The following is a 20,959-nucleotide window of genomic DNA, read 5'->3' as shown; positions in this document are numbered from 1 at the left end:
AAAGGGCTGCTCTGGAATGAAGGCATTCTGCCTTTACTCAGCCAGATTAAGCTGCAGTGGGCAGGGAGAATGAGCCAACTGCTTCGTGCACCCAGGGAACACACGTCCATCTCCAAGCTTTCTACAGGGTGGGGCAAGATTCACATTTCTGCAGAAACCTTTTGGAAATGCCTCCTTTCAAGAGAAGGCAGGAGTCAGAAGTCACAAGTCAGAAGGGCTGTTATCTCAGTGGCATTTCCAACAGCAGACTGAGAGGTGCACGTACCCCTGAGCTCAGACAGGTGTCGTTTCAACCACCCTCCCCTCCACCTTTGAAAAATGGTGATGCTTCGCTTGTCTGCTGACACCAGAGACACAGCAAGCAATTTCAGAGGAGTTGAGTGAGGGAGATGGTGCACAGCGCTGGAAAGAATGTCTCAGGCTTCAAATGAAAATGGGCGTGATGCAGCAGTGGATGCAGAGAGGTGGCAGCCAGGAGTAAAAACTCCACTGGCAGCTGACTGGGGGGCTATGGCAGATCTGTGCTAGGGAGAAGATGTTCATCATCTGGTTATGATCATCTCTTCTTAACAAGGACTACCAGGAGAGCATACCTGGAGGCCTCTGCTTTACCTTATTGTTACTTTGTGACTCTCCTCCCCTCACCAGTGTGCACATCTTGCCACAAGAACACGTGAGCCGGATGAGAAATGAAGAACTTGACCGGCCCTAATGAGCCATTACAAGCAAATGAGGCTGAGGAAAAAAGCCACAGCTTGGAAGCCGCCCAAAAGATTCTGTGCATCTCTATTATTTCCATTATTTACACAACAGCCACTGCCACCACCGCTCCTGCCCTTCCTGTTTACAGCTGGATGCTGATGCAAGGTCTCTCAGTGCTGGTCTCTGCTTCGTGCACAGACACTCCCTTCCCCAGCAAAGCCTCAGTGCTTGGTGACAAAGGCACAGCCCACTTGCCTCCAGCAAGGTGAGGCTCAGGAGCAGGAAACCCAAGGTGCAGCAGGCACCTGCATGGCGAGGCTTTGCCTTGCTGACAGCCCTGCAATGGAGACAGGTTTACTTCTCCAGTTGTCACCTGGGATGGGATTCTGGTCAGAGAAGGGCCACGAAGGCAACTTTGCAATGGGGCTGTTTAGCACAGGCACTTATTTGACCGAAAGCAAGATTAGAAGCTCTTCCATGCCAACCATGTGTCGAGCTCTGCTCTGGGAACAGCCCAGCAAGCCACAACTGAGCCTGCACAGAGTGGGGTGTGTTTGCACTGTCCTACAATCTCATCTGTTATGTCAAACACGTGTCAATCCTCTCCAAAAACACCATCTATCAAGTCAGCTCCCACAAACATCCCAGCTCGCTGATGCTAGCTACGCAGCCTCCTTCTCTCCTCTTTGGAGAATGCTCCACCATGCTGCTTTCATTCCCCACCCATCCTGAGCCCACACAGCTGTGCCAGCCTGTGCCCCCAAGCAATAGGTCCTTACCGTGTCCCCATCCTCCAGCGAGGCCAGCACGAAGCAGCGGTAGCTCAGGTCCTGAGAGAGGGGCTTGTTGTAGAAACCCTTGTAATTCTTCTCGTCCCCCAGAGTGAAGGTCTCGGGCAGCACGTCCACTTGGGCAGCAATGTAGGGCTTGAGTCTGTCTGCTTGGCGTCGCTGGCGCCTGCTCTGGCTGCCCTGGCTTATGGCCTCCAGCAGCTGGGGACAAACAAGGTGTATCACTATAGCTTCACTTAGCATGGCACCGCCTGACACCATCACCTTACTGGCTGTAAGGCTCAGCAGAGCACAAGGAAGGCAAGGAAAAGGGTTGGATTTGGACATGGCAGTATGAAGAAACCAGTCATCCCAATGTAACCCCTGCCATCCCAATGGTCTACAAGGGAACCTAGCCATGTTTTTTGGCCCTGGTGTTGGTCTGGGCAGTAAGTCAGGAAATTCTTTATGGACGTTGGACGTGAGTTACAACTGACGCTGATGTATAGGGAAAAAGTGACATTTGCTGTGTCTTTCCCTTCCGTCAGAGCTTCCATATTTCACCTGCTGCTGTGTTGCAGGCAGAGCTTTGCGTAAATCACTCAGTGATAACGGATTTCATGGGATGTTCAGAGCAAAAATGGCAAATTTCATAGTCAGCCACAAATTCATGAAAAAGGATATAAGCACACAAAAAAATTCAATTACATCGCTAAGAACGACTCTCGGATGTTTAAAGATGTTTTTCTAATGAATAAAAACGAACACCAGACCTTGAACAGAAATGCTAATTTACAACGAAGGAGGAGGCATGAAACACATGAGTGTTACCAGGGCAGATAGGGAACGCTGGTTCTATTGCAGGGCTGGGGTCAGAGATGTGCACACAAGGCCCGCTGAGCTCACCCTCTGAGCATGACAGCCCTGTAAGGCACCCCCTACTCTTCCCTCTCATCAGTCCACCCTTGCCTTCTTCCTAAGAGCCATGCTGGAGTATGTATGAGCCTGGGCTCACCCCACAAAGCCGTGGGGCTCCCAGCAGTGATGGATGCTGCTGGATGTTACTGCCACCTATATATGTAACACACCATAAGTCTGCACCAAAGGAATGCTAGGCTTGCAAAGTTTAGATCCTGAAAAATTAGAAGATGTCAGAATTACTGTCACCTGGACAAAAATAATTCAGCCGTGCCCTGTGTTCGAATCCTTGATGACGCAGTCACAAACCATCTTTCCTGTAGCTCCCCTGCTTCCTTCAATACACAGGACAGACAGCGCTTAATCAAGGAGCAGCTTTGCCATATTTCGTTTTGTTTCTTTGCATTATGCAGCCCGAGGCTTTGTTTATTGCTTACTATTCAAACCCAGCTCTGAAGACAAAATTAATAATTTCCTCGTGGGCTTTTCTATGGTGCTGATCACTGTAATATTACAAGTGCTTCACAAACATTAATGATCTTATCTTCCAAACACCCATGTGAGGTGAAATGAAAGCGATTATCCTCATTTCTACAGAGAGAGAACAGAGGCACAAGGACATAAATGTAAAAAATGTCCACTCATTTTGAATGTCAAATTGAAAAGCCGTCAGCTTGTTTTGTTTTTAAAGAAAACTTAGCGTGTTTTATTGCACTGACTGCATCCAGCAGAGTTCTACTGACCTTTCTCTGCAGCTGGGGATGCTCAGGCTTTGCGAGCAAGGCTTCAGGATCTCAAACTGAGGACTCCACAAAAAGGCAAAACAGCGACTGCTAATGCAAATGGTGTTTTACAGTGTTTGCCCAGGACTAGGTAAAGTGATTAGAGATAGAAACCAGCTCTCTGAATTGCCTTCAGCTACCGAAATCAAACCACCACCCTTTCTCATCCTACCACCCTTTCTTATCCTACTCTTCTCTTCCTTGTGCTATTTTGGAGCTTCTGTAAGGAAAGGATGCAGGAGAACTACAAATGATGGCTCTTCATTACACAATTCTGCTTCACATGCTGAACAGATCCACCCGTACCTGGAGCGAGCTGGGACCCCATGGAAAAGACTCTGCAATCATGTAATTAAAGATTAATGATAAGCAGGGGCTGACTTACATCTTCTAACACTTTGTAATTTCTGAGTGCTTCAAAGCTTACAACTTTGTTCTCCTAATGGACCCGTGTGTGATTTCTGTGAATCTGGGTGTGTGATTTCTTGGAATTTTCCCTAATTACTTTGGGTAGATGTATGTGGGGAAGAAAGAGCCTACAAACCCTTGTGTGAGATTCTGCCGGCGCCCACACGTGTGCTGCTCCTGCACGGGGCAATCTGCGCTTATGGGTGAATGCACACAGCCTGCAACAAGCTTGTGCAGGGAGCTGTGCAGCTCCTGGAGGACACTTCTACTGCAGCACTGCTGCATGCTCCTACCTGGTCCAGCTCCATCTCATCAGGCGTTCGCCACCGTGCTGCTGGGATGCTGGGGCTCTGCTCAGCTGGCACAACCACGATGTAGTACCACCTGGCAGGAAGGAAAGCATGAGTACAGGGCAGTGAAGAGCATGTGCAGGTCTCTCCCCCTGCATCCCCCCCCTAAGATGACTTGCTCCTCTCCCTGCCCTCTGAGTGGCAGAAGGGCTCAGGAAGGAGGAGGCCAGCTCTCCCGCTGCACCAGAGAGGGGAACTCTCTTGTTAGCGCTCATTAGGTTAATGAAGATCTACAGACTGTGCTCCATAGGGTGGTGCAGGAGCTGCAAGAAGGACATTTATATAATCGGATTGTAGCAAGAACCCTGGGGGAATTGTGCTTCAGCACAAGGATACCACAGTAACGAATAAGACTTCCACAAACTCGCTTTTTTAATCTCCTTGAGGCTTTAGGCATTATTTATTTAAAGGATATTATATACTGTGTCAGAGAAAGTTCCCCCTGATTCTCAACTGTGTTTTTGCTGGTAGCATCTGGAGCATACCCACCAGGGCAAGGGCAAACTGTCAGAGAATTGTCTTAATTTCACTGCATGTAAATATTTGCTCAGAAGGAGCCAGCAGTGTGAGCCCACGTTCACACAGGTAAATGCCTGGCTTTGTACTGCAGCCTGCTCTGAAATTCACTCTCAGATCACAGAGCCCACAGGCTGGCAGTGGCCTGCCCTGCACAGCTCCCCATCTTCAGCCCTTTATCCTCCCCCCTCCATCTATCTTCGCAGAATAGTAGAACCATTTGAGTTGGATGGAGCCCTTAAGAACCACCTCCTCCAGCTCTGCTGCAATTAACAGGGACATCTACACCTCCATCAGGTGCTCAAACATGATCCAGCCAGATCCTGGGTGTCTCCAGAGATGGGGCATCTGCCACTTCTCTGGGCAACTTGTTCCAGTGCCTCACCACTCCTCTATTCAGTCTCAATCCCCCCTCTTTGAGTTTGAAACTGTTTCCCCTCTTCTTGTCACAAGAGACCCAACTGAACAGGGACAGCACCTACCGAACTGGCACAGTGGTCTGCACTTTGGGAAGGGTAAGCGTGAACTTTCCTTCCTGGATGTACTTGTTGGTGGCAATGGGTTTGCTTTGCAAGACGTCAGGCGCAGTGCGGATGGAGACGAGGTGCTGGAGGCCCCCAGCACTGTTCCCACGGTTCATCAATACAAAAGAATAATCCGTGTCTGGCTGGAGGTCACTTATGAGCTTCTTCATGGAGTGTCCGTCCACCTCCACACTCTGGCTATTGTACAGAATCTGAAATGGGAAAAAGACATGCTTATGCAGCCGTCAGCAGCATCACAAACAACAATCTGGCTGTGGGCCCTCCCTCAGCTGTCCAGGCACTGTGTGCTTCACAACCAGCCATCAGTCTTTAGGTAAAGAAGAGCGGCCCCCAGCAGAGGGTTGAGCAGTGATCCCCATGCCTCGCAGCCATGGGGCAGTGATAAGGGCAGAGCCTGGTGCTCAGCCTCATGTCACACATGTTGCTTCGGAGGAGGAATTCAGATGGCTGCGTGTTGCCCTCGCACAGAGATGAATGGCTCTTTGTTTCCTGTCTCATGAGGCTTCAACAAGCAATATGCTTTTGGTGTAAAATCCCATCTGCTTTAAATTGGTGGCGCTCCCGTGTCTCTCAGCTGATGCCTGATGGAGTGGTTAGCGCTGAGCAGCTTCCCACCCCCCAGCAAGGTGACCGGGGGGTACGTGCCTTGCTGACGGCTGTCAGATCCCACACAGGGCTCACAGATCGGGACCTGAACCAAATGGCAGCTCTGCAGGTGTGACACCCTGTTGCCATGACAACAGATGCTGATGCTGTGCTGGCCGTGGGCAGGGGACCGGTTCTGCTTTTTGCTGCTGCAGGTGCCCCCCTGCACAGCCCTCAGCTAAGGGCTTTTTCTTCTCATCCTGCTGCAGCCATGCCTACCCCTGACTAAGGCCCTGCAGCCATGAGCACTGCCCTAGGAACCTCTTGCTGGAACAATCCCTGTGCCCCAAAATGCACAGCAATGCCTCTGCAAAGCCAAAACTCAAAGCCTGGAGATGGAGACAAAGGGGGTGTTGGAGAACCAGAGGGAGCAGAGGTTGCACCCCAACTGGGACAAACCAGCTGCTTCCTTCCATCCAGCATGGCAGGAGAGTGATGAAGGTGTAGACACGGCATGCCAAGAACAGGCAAGGGCAGAGATGGAGCATGTTGCACTGTGGCAGCTATTGCATGCCACAGGCAGAGACCACACAGTAAATGCGCTCTCTCCAACAGCGGCCTTGAGAGTCAGAAGCCAGCTCCGTGGAAGAAAAATGACTTGAAGTAGGACAGATCTCTTGCCAGCTGAGCCTGCTGTGTGGGCTGACACAGGCAGCAAGGGAGGGGCTGAACTTTCCTTCCAAGTCACCTTTGCAGCAGGTGGCATCAATCTGCTGAAAGCTGGCAGCTTGTTGGGACAAGGGCAGCTTATTAGCACTGCTTCAGCATTTAGTGCTTCAAAGCTTACAACAGCAATACCCAGCACAAGCTTCAGATCCTCTCCAGATCACTGTGATGGAAGCTGGGACAGAAAAAGAGCCCCATTTTCTTGTGCCCTGGCTTTAAGGGTGCTGGGAACTGAGAAGGGTTTCCCAACAGGTAACAGAGCTGCAGTGAAGAGCTGAAATGGAGGAGAGACATGGTCCAACTTGTTTGTTGATGCGCTTCAGTCTTCAGGGATGAACTGCAAAAATAAGTTCCAAGTACTGAAATAAAGATGGGGTTTGCAGGGCCCAAGCCCCTGCTGGCTGCCCCATGTGCTGAAAGGCAATCAAAAGGAGGGTGGCTGTGGATACCCAGGTATTCCAGACAAGAGTAGGTTATGAAGTGTCCACTGGGAGCAGTGAGACCTCGCCTCACATGCTCCAACACAGGCTTAAACAAAACCAAACTTCAAACACTAAGAGATCTGCTGCAATGATGCAAAGCTCACGATGAGTTCAGTTGCCTGTCAGATGAAAACTCTCATTATGAAGCTTTCCCTAATAAAGGCATCACCAACTGCTTCTGCTTTTGCTCTGGGGAAGACACTTGCTCACCAACTGCCTGTGCATGACACATCTGCTGGGGACACAGCTGTTCTCCTGGGGCAAGAGGAGGCTGAAAAGATGGTCAGGCACTTCAGTTCAGTGTTTCCCTGATTGCCCAGCATTAGAACCAGCCAGGACACAGTCCTCGATGCAGTCCTGATACGAGGATGATTTTCACTGCCATGAACAGAAATTCATTTCCAAAGATGGTGAAATTGGCATCTGCAGTGCTTTCCTGAATTATTCTCCAATCTCCCCCTTTTTAACTGCTGCTGTAGCAGTTCCACGTTCCTTTACCTGCCATAACACATTGTCTTCTCAAATGTTATGCACCATTAGGTAAGGTCTCTGCACAAACCTTACAGTAATGTAAGGGCTCACAAACAGTCATTCGTGCACAGCTGGAGATGCCCGGGAGCTCAAGCAGGAATGCTATTTAGAGGTTGCATCATGGCCCACTGGTAACTACTTAAGTCAGCAGCAAATTTGGCCCAGGGGCTCTGAACTGCCAAACATTGCTGACTAGCCCATGGATTGCTGTAAAATGTCATTCGTACTGCTCTTACTCACTAGAGGGAATATGCAAGGCTAGAAGCTAGGTGGGTCCAAATGTCACTGCTGAAGGTCTGCTGCTTGATTTTGAGGCAGTAAAGAATAGATTGAACTAAAGGGTGAAAAGACACACAGTGCGCAACACTGCAAAAATAACTGCTTGATGGAGAAGTAGATGAAGTTGACTTTTTGAGGGGCAGGAGTATTACATTCCATGGGACACCATGTCAGAAAGCACCGTGCAGGTTCCCAAGGGCTATTTCTGAAACTACATCATAATCATTTCCAGAATGTGCTACTCCTTCTCCCCATTTCTAAGACACTTTGTGATGCTGCCTCCAACAACCAGTACATCCCCCATCCTGCTCTTCAGCTGAAGAATGTCTCAGGGCAATGCGGTATCCCCAGGGAGAAGGTCGTATCCATCTTACATGTTCTGTGAAAGCTCCAGAATGACCTTCTTCATTTCTGAAATAGAAAGGGAGCGATGCCTCTGCACCAGCACATAGACTGGGCAACATTTTACAAGGAATTTATCTCCTGGACCAGAAGAAGCTGTGAAAATTCCCCAAAGAGAACAAAAACCCTCATTATTGATTTGGTAGCAATGACAATTCCTAAGGTCTCAGCTCATCCTCTCTGAAAAAAACAGCAACAGTCCTGCCTGTGTCCCACTATTCATTGTCAGAACAATATCTACTTTAATTAAATCTGTTAAAGTAGAATATGACACCCTTTGGGACATAGATTTAGCGTGAGACTGTTTATCAAGTGTAGATAATACTAATTGTTCCCATGGAGATTTATCTGCTATGCTAGTTACAGTATTAGGCTCTGGCCTCAGCATCCCATGTGCCCGAATTAGAGGAGAGAGGTGAGTCTTGTTTATAAAAATACAAAGTCCTGAAAGTTATGGATTTCCTTCGACTGACACAGTCAGCGACCTGGATCTGACCCTCTTAGCTCCTCACCTCAACTCGTGTGTGCCTGCAAGCCTGCAAGTATTAACAGAAAGAAGATACTATTAGAGAAATATCTTCGTAACACTCTTGTTTGCATGACTGCTCTTCAGCTAGTAAGTGGCTAATGCCATCTGCTCCTGTGTCATCCGAGGGTTAACCCGCAGCAGGGGCAGATCCTGAGTCACTGTGCCAGCAGTCGCAGCTCCCAGGCTGAGACATGAAGTCAGTGCCATGCCCTTGGATCCTGGCTACCTCCAACCACCCCACCATCCTTCCATGTTAGTAACACTCCAAAGGTCACACTGTCCCTCTCGTGCACTGAGCTGCCAGACAGAGATGTGGGCTTTGTACCATAGGAATAAGGCAAGATGAAGTGGACTGATTCTTCAGCAGAGTGCACAGTACTCAGATCAGTGAAGTTCCTCGCGGCCAGATTTCTGAACACTGAACCTAACACATCCTACGCTTGGGAAAGCTTTGAATACCACGAGGTCTCCATAAATGCCTTGTCTGCCTCAGCTAAACTCTGCATGTTAACAAGTGCCTGCTATTGATCACAGTAATTCAGCTTTAGGATCTGGACAAGGAGAGTTACAGCAAGGATGAGGACATGCTCACACGCACTGACATGGATGTAGCCCCAGACCTCCCTCCCATTCCCCTGGCCATGGCTCCCCCACAGCGTGTATTGCTCACACCTGTGATACCCCAAGGGTGAGGACGTTCCTTATACTCTTTTACTCCCTGAGATTTATGCGTCTGCTCTGATGTTCTGCAGCAACTGAAAAAAGCAATCCTCATGTTTGAGACAGGACTTGTTGCAGAAGGAGTCGTTTTTAGTTTGATTCACTAACTGATTTTCAGACCAATGTGATTAAATCACATCTGTAACTTCTCACACTTCAACTCTTAATCAGGCATCATGACAAGCTTTTGCAAGCCTGACCGGTAGGTCCCAGCTATGCAAATACTAAATATAAGATAATGAAAGAACTGATGGAGGAGCAACACACAGATTGGGACCATATGAACAACCACTGCAACCACTCACAAGCAAAGCATCAGTAACCTCAGGGTCCCAAAGAGTTCCCATCCCTATTAGAAAAAGCAAGCTAGAAGTTTCAAGAGCTTGAAACAAGGGAGAAGTGGGTACATAGCAAAAGTTGCTACTGAGAAGACAGGATGGCATCCTCTGCTGGTACGCTTCAACTAACATTATTCACTCCTGTTTATTACCATGAGCTGCAAGTGCTTGCCGGCTATTCCACAACTGATCAAAAGAGAAAGAAATCAACAAAATTACAGTATCTTCTTGACTGAGAAGAGTGAAAGGAGGGAAATCAAGCAGCAGTGTGCTCTTCTGTGCTTCATGGTTTACACACAGGTGCTCAAAAACAAGAGCAGCTAGCTAAAACCTGGGCTTGGAGATCTGAGATCCAAGAGACCCCAGGCCAATGAGCAATCTGACCTTGCTCTGCCGCTCTCTTGTCTGATGGCCTGAAAACACCAGGCAGCATGTCAAGGTGCTGCTTTTCCCAGACCTGCTCATTGCCAGCTCCCTGTTCTCTGCATCCCACCCTTACCTTAAAAGGCACTGCAGATTTGTAGGAGTCAGGCACTTCCCAGCTCAGCAACACGGATGTTTTCATGACGGCGTTGACACGGAAGTTCTTAGCAAACACTGAAATAAAGAAACAACATCTTTCAGCACTGTGGGCCAAGTCAGCAGAGAGCCAGGCAGCAGCTCAGCTCCAGGTCTCTCTTTGTCTAACTCAGCAGCAGACGTCAGAGAGGTCAGCTACAGCAGAGAAGTGAGATATGAGGAGAAAAGAGCAGCAGCCTTTTACCAAGTCTCCAGTCTCCAGTAAAGTTCCCCTTTTTGACTATACTTCCCAGCATCACAGAAATGAAGCCGCACGCTGAACTGCAGTCTTCTCTTCCCCTCTCCACTCACACTCTGCTGGCCCTTTGCCATGATCAAAGAGCAGTGGTGCTCAGGTACTGGATCTGCAGATGATCCTACCCAGCTGTCTGCTCTAGTTCAAGCAAGAGCCTTTCATGTACAGATAAAAGAGCAAAGTGTGCCTGTGGAGCGACGAAAGCAATTAAGCTACCACCAATACCCCCCTTCCATCCCAAACGACAACTTTAAGGAATCCTTCATTGAGCCTCCCCTTTTTACACTAGGGAACCACACAGTACCTGACCTCATTAGACAAAGCCAAGGGAAGCGAACTGAAGCAAAGGTCCCTGTCCTGGAGCCAGAGTTTGCTGTCAGGGCTTGTTAGAGGGCCGCTTACCTTGCTCAACGGGCATGGTCCGGGACTGGATGCTGGGGCTGAGCGGCCCAACCCCCTTATTGGTGCGGGCCCTCACTTTGATGTCGTAAGTAGTATCAGGCTTCAAATTCGTCAAAGTGATACTTGTGTCCTTGGTGATGTTAACCAGGTCCTGCTGGCTATTTATGTCTCTGTATACCACTGTGTAGTTGACAATCTTGCCGTTTCTTTCTGCTAAGACTGGGGGGTCCCATGCAACCTCTGTGGTGGAAGTGGTGAGACCCACCACGCGCAGGTTCTGTGGGAAACCACTCGGCACGTCTTCTGCAGTAGTGATCTCCTTCTCAAACTCCTCTCCTGGGCCAGCTCTGTTCTTGGCAGACAGTTTGAAGAGGTACGTGGCCCCCTTGTGCAGGTTGGTCACAGTGTAGTGATGGTCTCTCTTCCCGAAGTCTATCGTGTTCATCTTTTCCTCATCAAGACGTCTGTACTGCAGCCGGTAACCCAGCAGCTCCCCTACCATCTCCTTGGGTGGGTGCCACTGGATGAGGGCTGTGTTCATGGCTGTCGTGCTAATCATCATGGTGGGCTTCCCCGGGACTGCAACATAAACACACAATGACCATCTGTAGCCTGGGAGGAGGGAGAGGAAGGACAGCTTCCTTGCCGCTCAGTCCGCGAGGATTGAGGAAAGCGGGAAAGTTCAGACAACAGGGTGAAGAGGACGACAGACAATTCACATGGATAGAGGCAGAACGACCCTAATCCAGTGGTGAGGGAAGCTGGAGCCAGACAGCCCCTTGGCTGCCATTTTCCCACGTGCCGCCATCTAAACAGGCAATAAATCCAGCCACATCCAGCCCCAAAATTCATCCCCTTTTACAGGAAAGGTGTAAGGTACCTCAAAGTTTCCCATTTATCTCAGAGAAGAGCTGAATCCCGTCCTCCTAATCAGTGGTCTTCAGACTCTCCAGCCAGTGCTCAGCACCAGGCCATGTGGCCCCAGCTCAGTTCGACACCAGCCACACAGAAGCCCGAGTCCAGTGCCCTGGTCTGTCTGGAGGCAGACTAATTTCATCCTGAAACCTTGCAGTGTTACCATCTGCAGTGGCAGCAAGCAGAGCTGGGTGGGCTGTTTACCATCAGAATGCGTTTTGCTTTAGCTGATGAACAGAGTCATGATGCCAGTGTCGATGTGAGCGGTGAACACAAGAGTTCCGTGGGACTTTTGATTATGCTGAGCAAGTCAAGGGGTGTTGCAGTCACGGGTTAGGAACTGATGGCTTTAGATTGATGGTTTAATACTTTGATCTCCTTCAGTTTAAGAAAGGATGCGTCTTCATATCAGCTCAGATTTGTAAGCAAATGAACTGATAGGGAAGATACTCAGAGCCATTGGAATGGGGCCACTGACGTGAAAATGAAAATGGGATTGTAGCCAAACCTAGCTAAATACTCACGTACCATTTTGAAATGTCTGAGCCCACAGATGAGCACAAGAGAAACACGTATTTGACAGAATTATGTCCCAATTTTGCCATGAGAGGGCGATACCAACACTCCCCTGTGAGGTCAAGCCTGCAGATGAGCCAGTGCAAAGGCAGCTATGGGAGTGTTTTTGTAGGTATTTAAGACACAGAATTAAATTTCCACTGCCAATGCCATCCTCCTTGTACTTGTAATACAACATCTAACAGCAGCTAGTATTATGGGACACGTTATTTTTGAAGCTGATTCAAAATATTAACTTCAAATACGCATCATAACGTGGGAAGACTCACTGTGGCTTACAGTGCAACACTGGGATGTTTAGGAAGCTTTCCTGCTCATAGGACAGCTGTAGCAATTTGATGAACAGAGCTTACACCATGGTGAGGCACGAGGGAGACAGCATTTGAGACTGTGACAGTGGAAACTACCTCTGGAGCTCCCCATATGCAGCGCGGAGGAGATAGCAAGCTGTTCCTGTTTAAAAGCACCAGGAACAAATGCTCTCAGTTTGCACAAGCTGCATTCCCATAATAACCAGTGGTAAATACCGTTCCTGTGGCTGCTGTGAGAAGCAGCAGGATTATCATCTGAAGGACAGGTCTAATGAGTGGAAAATCGAGGACAAAATAATGACAACTAGCTGATGCCACTGCTGAAGGCAAGCTTGATCGCATCCGGAGGAAATCACCTGATGAATGCCAGGGTGCCCCAGCTCCTGGCATTAGGCACAAGGTACAAGTCTACTCTACTGAGAGAGCAGAATGAATTGGCTGGGATCACCAGACCTAGTAGTTGTGTCCGCAGCACTCCTACAGCAGTATTTGTTGCATTCCAGGCTTTATCACGGCTCTAGGAACAGGTTGGCTGAGGTATGTAAGCCAGGGAAGGCGATGGTAGCAAAGGCCAGGGGAAGCTGAGAAGCACCTGAGGGCCCACCACGCCAATGGCCATCCTAGGCAGCACTGCAGTCACCACAGGAAGCAAGAAATGGCACTCGCCTACCGCTGCTGCACCAGGGGACTAAATGAGGGCAGGCTGTAACTCCAAAGCTGAGGGAGAGCCTGGACTTTAAGGCTTCCTCTTCCCAGGTCTCTGGACCATGAGTTTCATGGCTCTCTTGTGGGCCCTGGCAGTGTCCGTCTGTTTGCTGCACTTTGCTCGGGTGATCCAATGGCAAAGCCTGTAGGAAGGGCTGCAGATCACACGAGCATGTACCTCTGTGGCATCTCCAGCCCTCTCGCTTCCTCCTGCACAGATGCCTTGCCTGTACTCCCGGGCACCTCCTGAGAGGCTCCACCACCACCCCTGTGAGGCTGCAATCTCTGCTCCCCACACTCACCTGCCCCTGTGGTGGTGATGACCTTGGGCTTGCTGCGGGCACCATCTCCCTTGGTTGTGTAGGCAGCGACCGTGACCGAGTAGGTGGTTTCCGGCAGCAGGCCTCCAATGACCGTCTCCTGGGAATGCATACACGAGGCAGAGAAGAGGCAAATGAGAAGAACAAACACCCGTTACCAGAGCAGGCAAATGGAGGGCACCAGGGTCAGCATCTCCAACAGCAACACACCAACACACTTGCTGGAGCACACTCGTGCACTGCACCCAAGCACACACATCTCGCTTTGCTCCCCCATGGAACCAGCAAATGATAACTGCCACCGCTCTAGCACCGAGCTGCCTCACCTCACCCCTAACACTTGGCACTCCTGGGGACCCACCAGAACCTGCGGGCCAGCACAGGAGGAAAGGGAACAGCTGTAACCCTGACACAGTAAGCCTGAGAGTAAGAGGGCTGCGGAGCTGTGAACCAGAGCAGAAGCCAGATCAGCCAGCTGTGGAAACCTCCTGGGGGCTCATAAGGGGGTTTTTAAGGTTGTCTCTGACAGCAGCGCAGCCTGGGGCAGGAGCACCTGCAGCGCCGCAGCACCATGCTCGCCCTCCCTGCCAGGCATGGCACAGCACGGCAGGCATGGATGGGTCAGCACCAGGCACTGGCAAGACCCAGAGGGAAAACCCTGCACTGTGGGAGGTCTGGGAGCAGGCAGTGCACTAACAGCCCTGCGTGCCTTGGCTTCCTTTGGGCAGGAGGAAGGCATGGTTCCACGCTTCTATTAGAGATCAAAGCACGAGCACCGCTCCTCACTCCTGGCCTCCAGCAGTAATGTGACTTGTGCCAAGCCCTGCTGGCCAGGTCTGTACAGCTCTCGGAGCAGCTCTCAGAGACCCAGGGCAGTTACCTCTGAACAGCATTCAGCTGTGGGTGCTACGAAGGGGATCGGGACCATCAGCACTAATAACTCGCTGAGTCATTAGAAGGGGCTGGGAAGCTTTTGGGCAGGAGGCAGAGGCTCAGGGTTCGTGATTTGTCCTTCCAGATGATAAGAACAGAGATGGGCTGAGCTCCACTGGCTGAGGAGAGGCAGCTCAGGCACTCTTAGGGGCTGCTCCAGGGTCTGATCTTTGTCCATAGTCCCTGCGGTGCCTCTCGGAGCACAGCCAGTCTCCCATCACTCCCTCCCAGTAACACCCACACTATGAAAGCTGCTGATTTCCAGTCGGTGCTGCTGGTTCAGGTTACCTGCCCAGGCTTACTCATCAATATCACCCTGTTACCATCGCAGAACCAGCCAGCCCAGAGAAAAATCAACAAGCACCAACAAGAACCCCGCCAAAATCACCGTGTGAACCAGAGTCCCATCCCAACTCTGCCCCTGCAGCAGGTGTGTGCGTGAGGGTGAGTGGACTCACAGTCCGATGGGTGCCAATGGACCCGCAGGGAAGCACTCACACAAAACCTGCAGACTCTGAACATCCCAAGAGAATTCACTCCTCCCAAATCCATGCAAAGAGAAATTCTCACGCAAAAGCATGCCACCGGGAGCAAAGCAAGAGAGCCGGGAGGAGGGGAGAGAGAGGAGGGATGGATGAAAGAAGGTCTGATTGCATAATGTAAACACAGTGCTGGCATGACAAAGCCAGTCCGAGTGCAACTCCTCCATATAAAGCAGGAGGAGAAATGCTTTGTGCCGGAGAAGCTCACAGTAGGGCACGTAATTGAATTGCTGACTCTAAAAAGGTCATTTTCGAGTTTGTTCCTCCAATTTGATATTTCAAAATTATATGGAAAAAATTGAATTTAACTGTTTAAATGTGATTGTTTTCTTATTACTATCTGTGTTTCAGCCAAAGGTCATGGTTGAAAGTGTAGGTTATTTTTCATGACTGCAATCAATGCGGTTTAAAGATTATATATCTAATTTGACTGTGTAACTCGGTGGGCCAACTACTGCAGAAAGTAGGATGCACCTCCTGAGTCAATCACTTGAGCCTGCCTAAAACTGCACTACAACAAGCTGGAAATACAGATTATAGGAAATGTCAATTGCTTTTCTACATTTAGTAGCAATCTAAATGCCAATTTTCTCTGGATTTGCTGCTTGCGGAAGGTTTCACAATGTAACTCTCCAGCCTCATTAAGGGAGTGAAAAGGATGTTTTGACAGCACTGTGTCTACAAAATTCACAAATCGATTTTCCAAACCCCTCTTTTCCAACCTGGAATACACACAAGTGGTACTTACATGGTCGACGGAGTCCTCAGCTCTCCACTGACGGGGGAGAAAGGAAGGAGGAGAGAAAAATGGAGACACAGAGTTTTAAGGGGCAACGTGTAGGAAGGGGATGACGATGACAACAGCGGGGGTTAGCAGGACTGGGTGGGGGGATTGGAACACTTACATACAGAGGGTCACTTGGCACAGGCTGTGTCAAGGGAAGAAATGGGACAGAGCCATTCTCTACATGCTGCTAGCCTGAGCGGGAGGTCTGTGCTCACTCACACAAAGTGGGGCAAAGAACTTCCTTCCCATACAGACGAAAAGGTTCCTAACTTCCTAACTTCACCGCCCTTTCCCCTTCTGGCTCTGATTACACTTTTCTGCCTTCTCAGGACTAAGAAGGGATGAAGCTCTGGGAATCAGAGATGTCCCAACACATGACAGCAATCACAACACGGTTTTGTGGCCTGATCTCCAAGTTCTGTTCTAGTGATCCTGCGGCCATCATCCCTTGTTGAGAATTAAGGACTTCACACACACAGCACAGTGGGGACTTTTGCAGGGAAGCACCAAAATGATATTTACAGATCTATTTTCTATAACAGCTGCAAGTGCTTTTAGGACCTCAGAAAACCGCGGAGTGCCTCCACTTGGAAACACAGTGAGGCCAAGATCCTACTCAGAGCTCCACACTATGCTGTTCCTTTCCAACTGTGCTGCGTGGCTTGGAACAAGGGTAGATGTGGTGTCTGTACCAAGGAAACAGCTCCTCATTCCAAACTACACAACACCAAGGCAGCAAACACTCACTTGGCAAGAGCAGCCCTGCAGGCAACACTTCTACAGAAAACATTTTCCAGTAAAAGATCACAAGGGATCGCAGCCATGGCAGCTCAATTATGGCTCTGGAGAGAGACTATGCAAGTTTCTGATGGGATTTGGGTTTATATGGCATCATAACCATCAGGCATACCAGCAGCACAGTTCTCTGTGGCTGATGCACCAAAGGAAGGATTGCGGAGATCACAGAGTGCTCGCTCAGCCAAGGTGAAGCGTTACACCTCAGGTTACTAAATCTGCCCAGAGGAAACGCGGGTCGATGGGTTCAAGCACAGAGATGAAAGTGGAAGATAGGTATTACTGTTCCTGACTCACAGCGTGAGCCGCAGTGAGCCTTGTGCTGAGCCTGGGTTGCCAGCTGTGAAATGGCACTCAGAGCCTGCCTTCCCCAGGACACCAGGATGCCCACATAATGCTGCTGAAGTGCCTGGGAACCTGCTGCTGCTGCAGAAGCCCTAAATGGTGCTAAAACTACAAGTTGCCTTTTGTACTCAGGCTATTTAAAGTGGCTTTCACAGGCTGGAGCTTACTGCAGTGGTAGAGAACTCTACCAGCAGTAAAATACATGGCATACCTTCCAAATATTTGCTATTGTATTCACTAAATTCAGAAAGCAGCAGCTATGTAAGAAAGGTTCTTTTACGACTTTATTATAGTTTACTTATTTGATGCCATGAGACTGCAGCAGACCCATCCTCCTAAAGCATCTTAGAATTTAATTTCAGCAACGAGGTCAAGTTGTCCCTAAAGAACTCCTATCAAGCCAAGACCACAACTAGCTACTGCTGTCCCTAAAGGTCTTTTTTTCCACACACAGCTTGGTATTATTTCCACTGCTGTGTGCTTCAATCCATCGCTGTTGATGTCCTACCTGCCACCATGACCAACAGCCACATGCTCTGCCCTGATCAAGCCCTGCTGCTGGAAGGATGTGAAGCTGGCAGCTCTTTCTACTAGAAGTTGCTCCAACGCTGTGCTCCTGATGGACGGGGGCCATGGGGGTGGTAGCACGCCATGCTGCTCCAGGGCTGTCTGCGTGTAGCTGCAGGAGCAGCAGCTGATACCCTGCTGCAACAAACAGCAAGGCTACTGCATCCCTCAGCCTCTCGCACCTCAGCAGGGAGCTTATCATCCAGAAGGATTTTAGTCCAAATGTTTAATGCTCAGAATCTGTTTGCTCTTATGTCTTCAGTGGACTTTAATCTTGTATCAGATCAGAGTGCAAAGAAATGCCTTGAGATCTGCATTGGACAAGTAACAGCGAAAACCCAGGTCTGCATAAATACCCTAGTATAAATTCAGTTTCATTATGAAAATATCATCCACAGATCAAAACATTTCCTTCCTATCCTAGCTTGATTGCTTTTTAAGTGTGTAAGGTTGGTCAGCAAGACAAACTGATCTGAAAGGCCCAGGAGCCATCATAAAAAGACCTCAGACAGTGCTGCATGCATGAGGCAGGATGGCTCAGGGAAGTGCTAAAGCTAACAGTCTGTATTTATAGCAGCTGCAGTGCCTTAACGTTTCATTTTACACTTCAGCACCGCACAGCGTAGTCATGTTTCAGCAGGGAATTGCTATTTTCCCTGACCATGGCTCTTGGAAAAGACAGACTCAATCCCTCCTAAGTATCCCAAACTATCAGAAGCAGATATTGGGTTTTTCCTGCAGATCCTGCTCTCTGCTTCAGTGACGGTAGTGCAACAATGAAATTCCAGATGCAAGCTCAGGGTGCTCAGTCTGTTGTTGGATGTGAAGGGGTCTGACGGCTCCAGAACTTCTCCTTTTCCCATTACTGAAATGCCTCCCAGATTGTGCCTTTCTTTCATCATGAAGCACGCTACATCTCACCAACGCTCTGGACTCTTAACTTAGGTGGGCACAGGCAGGAGATCTAGATACGGATCCCAGACTATCACTCAGCAACAGAAGGCGGCCGTGTGCCCAGAGCTCCAGATTCAGACCTGCCATTGCTCAACGCTGCACTCCGCAGGCACATGAGTCCGGCAGCTGGGAAGGGATGGAAGGGATTGAGCCATCTGCTTGTGTGGACTTGCTGGAGCTGCTCAGAGACTGAAGACAAAGGAAAGACAGCAGGTCCCTTCCCTGTGGAACCTAACTCCTGTGCCCCATGGCCTTGCTATCCTCCAATCCCTTGAGCCAGTAAGGATTTATATGAGCAAGGCAGGGCTCAGCCAAGACCTCAGACTAGCCTTATTCCTTTCAAATGCTGTCTTGGGGTCAGGGTGACTGCATACAGAGCTCAGACTAGAAGGCACAGAGAATTGTGGACGAGGTAATCAGTCATAGGCATGGCCACAGGGAGGAGGGAGAAGCCTCATTTCCATCGCAGGACCTTCCTAACGACAGATTTTTCTCCCTAGGCAGGAGGCTGCAAAATAAAGTACGATCTCTCCAGTGCCAGGGCCCCTACTTCACTGCTGATGGTTTAGTCCTTTCCGCTCAAATGGTTTTGAAAACTGAGAATTTGTATTATCTGCATAGCTAACATCTCCTTCCCTTTTCTTCTTCCTTTCATCTTCGTTTACTCTCTCTGTATTTCTCGTCTTCAATCAGCAGAAGTCATGAGCCAGCTTTAATGCCAGTGTCTTCATACCATCTGCAGGAAGCAGATTACGTGGTACATACCTACTCAAAATCAGCAGACAGCCTGTCTGGGCAGGAGGAGGGGTTCTGCCTACGTGTCCAAAGAATTTCTGTCCTGCACCCACATTTGGAATTGGTTTAATTCTCTCTTTGTGCATCAGTTTATATTTTACAAACATTTCTGAGTCCTGAACAGGACTCCATCTACATCCTGTGACCTTCCAGTGAATCTTTGTTTCGCTCCACTGAAAATAACTCTTCCCAGACTATTTGTTAAGGTTTGATCTGGGCTGTTAGCAAAGATATGCACTGCTGTACTGAAAGATGGCAGCTCTCACAGGGTTCTTCCGCTTCTGGAGCAGATGCGTTCCACCACAAGCACAGGTCACGCCTGGCTTCTCACTCTTCTGGGAGGTATCTCTTCTGCCAAGTCAGTGAAACCTCCTTCCTGCAGGGTCACCGTTAGTTTGTCCCATGGGTGACATGACTTCTTCACAGCAGTCACTTCTGTGCAACTCTCTTCTGCTCATGAATCTCAGCAGATGAACACAGCATGAAATATGCCGGGAAAAAAAATACTGCAGCAAACAAGGACTTTCCCACATAAATTCACTGAATATCAAAGACTGGTAATTGGTTTGACAGGCCGGGAAACTTTAAGCAGCTTGCCTCCTTGATGATAACTGCACGCATTCAAAGCTATGCAAAATCCAGCACCCCTTGGAAAGTTTCTGGCTCCGGTACTCTCATTCCTGAATGCTGGCATGGGGTTCCTTCCTCTCTCAGAAATGTATGAGTAAGGAATGAAAGCAGAACCGGCTGGGCAAGCAGAAAATATTTGAAAACACCAACAAGAACAACACTGCCAGCTTTACCCACCTACACTTGAGACTAACCCATTAACTCCAAACTCCAGCTGAACAACACAGCATCAATTGTTCAAACAACATGGAAGATTATATCCTCCTGGAATCAGAAAAGGGCAGCAAGTGGCTTTTCTAACGGTTAAAATAATGCAACATCTGAAACGAACAAAGATGTGTCCCAGATAACACTGTGAAGACCCTCACAGCATTTTCTCTTTAAAGTTTTCCTCTTATTATTACCGAGTTTTACCCTTCAGAATATGAATGGGGAGGAAAGCTGCCTCTGTGCACCACGCTCCCCACTGACAAACGTATAAATGATTCACAGCTGCGTTCAGGAGACAGATCAATTAATCGTTGCGGCTCTCCAGTATTTATATTGGGCATCATTCAAGCAAGCCAGCTCAGAATCGATTACTCGTCGCTTCCAACAGCAGCAGATCCTGTACTTCATTTATATGATTATCTTTGTTGAGAACAGCACGGGTCATCCAGGATGAAGGACCCTCGCTGCAAAGAAGAGTTATGCTTCATCGCAGGGCACTGACAACTTCCCTGACCACTAGAAAGAGGCAGAGCAGCTTATCGGGCTTTACAGAGCCCATAAGCACGTCTGAAGGACTGGGTGGGAACGGGGCCTTGGCTCACAGCTTGGTGAATTATACAAAGTCCCTGCCTTGCACAAGCAAAAGGGAAGGGAGGCTCTGCTGAGCCTTCCAGGGCTGCCCTGCCCGGCAGCTGTGCCCACTGAGTGTGCAGAGCCTGGACAGAGGCTTTGCTCTGGGTTCAGTCAGCAGCACGGAAGCAGCAGACCTGAAGCT

General features: G+C 49.3%; 1 protein-coding gene across 16 annotated transcripts in view; it reads right to left on the bottom strand.

Annotated features, from left to right (window-relative positions):
* The window catches only part of PTPRF (protein tyrosine phosphatase receptor type F), a 342,731-nt gene that overhangs the window by 28,826 nt on the left and 292,946 nt on the right, over positions 1-20,959 (bottom strand). For 7 of the 16 annotated variants that reach the window (XM_072343754.1, XM_072343753.1, XM_072343759.1 and 4 more), the window contains 7 exons: positions 15,850-15,876; positions 13,609-13,726; positions 10,800-11,378; positions 10,083-10,180; positions 4,929-5,182; positions 3,874-3,964; positions 1,482-1,694 (listed from right to left, as the gene is read on the bottom strand). In XM_072343754.1, coding sequence (XP_072199855.1) covers positions 1,482-1,694; positions 3,874-3,964; positions 4,929-5,182; positions 10,083-10,180; positions 10,800-11,378; positions 13,609-13,726; positions 15,850-15,876 — 1,380 coding nt within the window. The remainder of the gene's footprint in view (positions 1-1,481; positions 1,695-3,873; positions 3,965-4,928; positions 5,183-10,082; positions 10,181-10,799; positions 11,379-13,608; positions 13,727-15,849; positions 15,877-20,959) is intronic. The other 9 variants (XM_072343758.1, XM_072343761.1, XM_072343764.1 and 6 more) reach the window with 3 other exon arrangements.

This window comes from Excalfactoria chinensis, chromosome 8 (genome assembly GCF_039878825.1).
Source record: "Excalfactoria chinensis isolate bCotChi1 chromosome 8, bCotChi1.hap2, whole genome shotgun sequence".
In the NCBI taxonomy this organism is placed as follows: Eukaryota; Metazoa; Chordata; class Aves; order Galliformes; family Phasianidae; genus Excalfactoria; species Excalfactoria chinensis.
The sequence above is the reverse complement of the archived record's forward strand: the minus strand, read 5'-3'. Positions and strand labels throughout refer to the sequence as shown.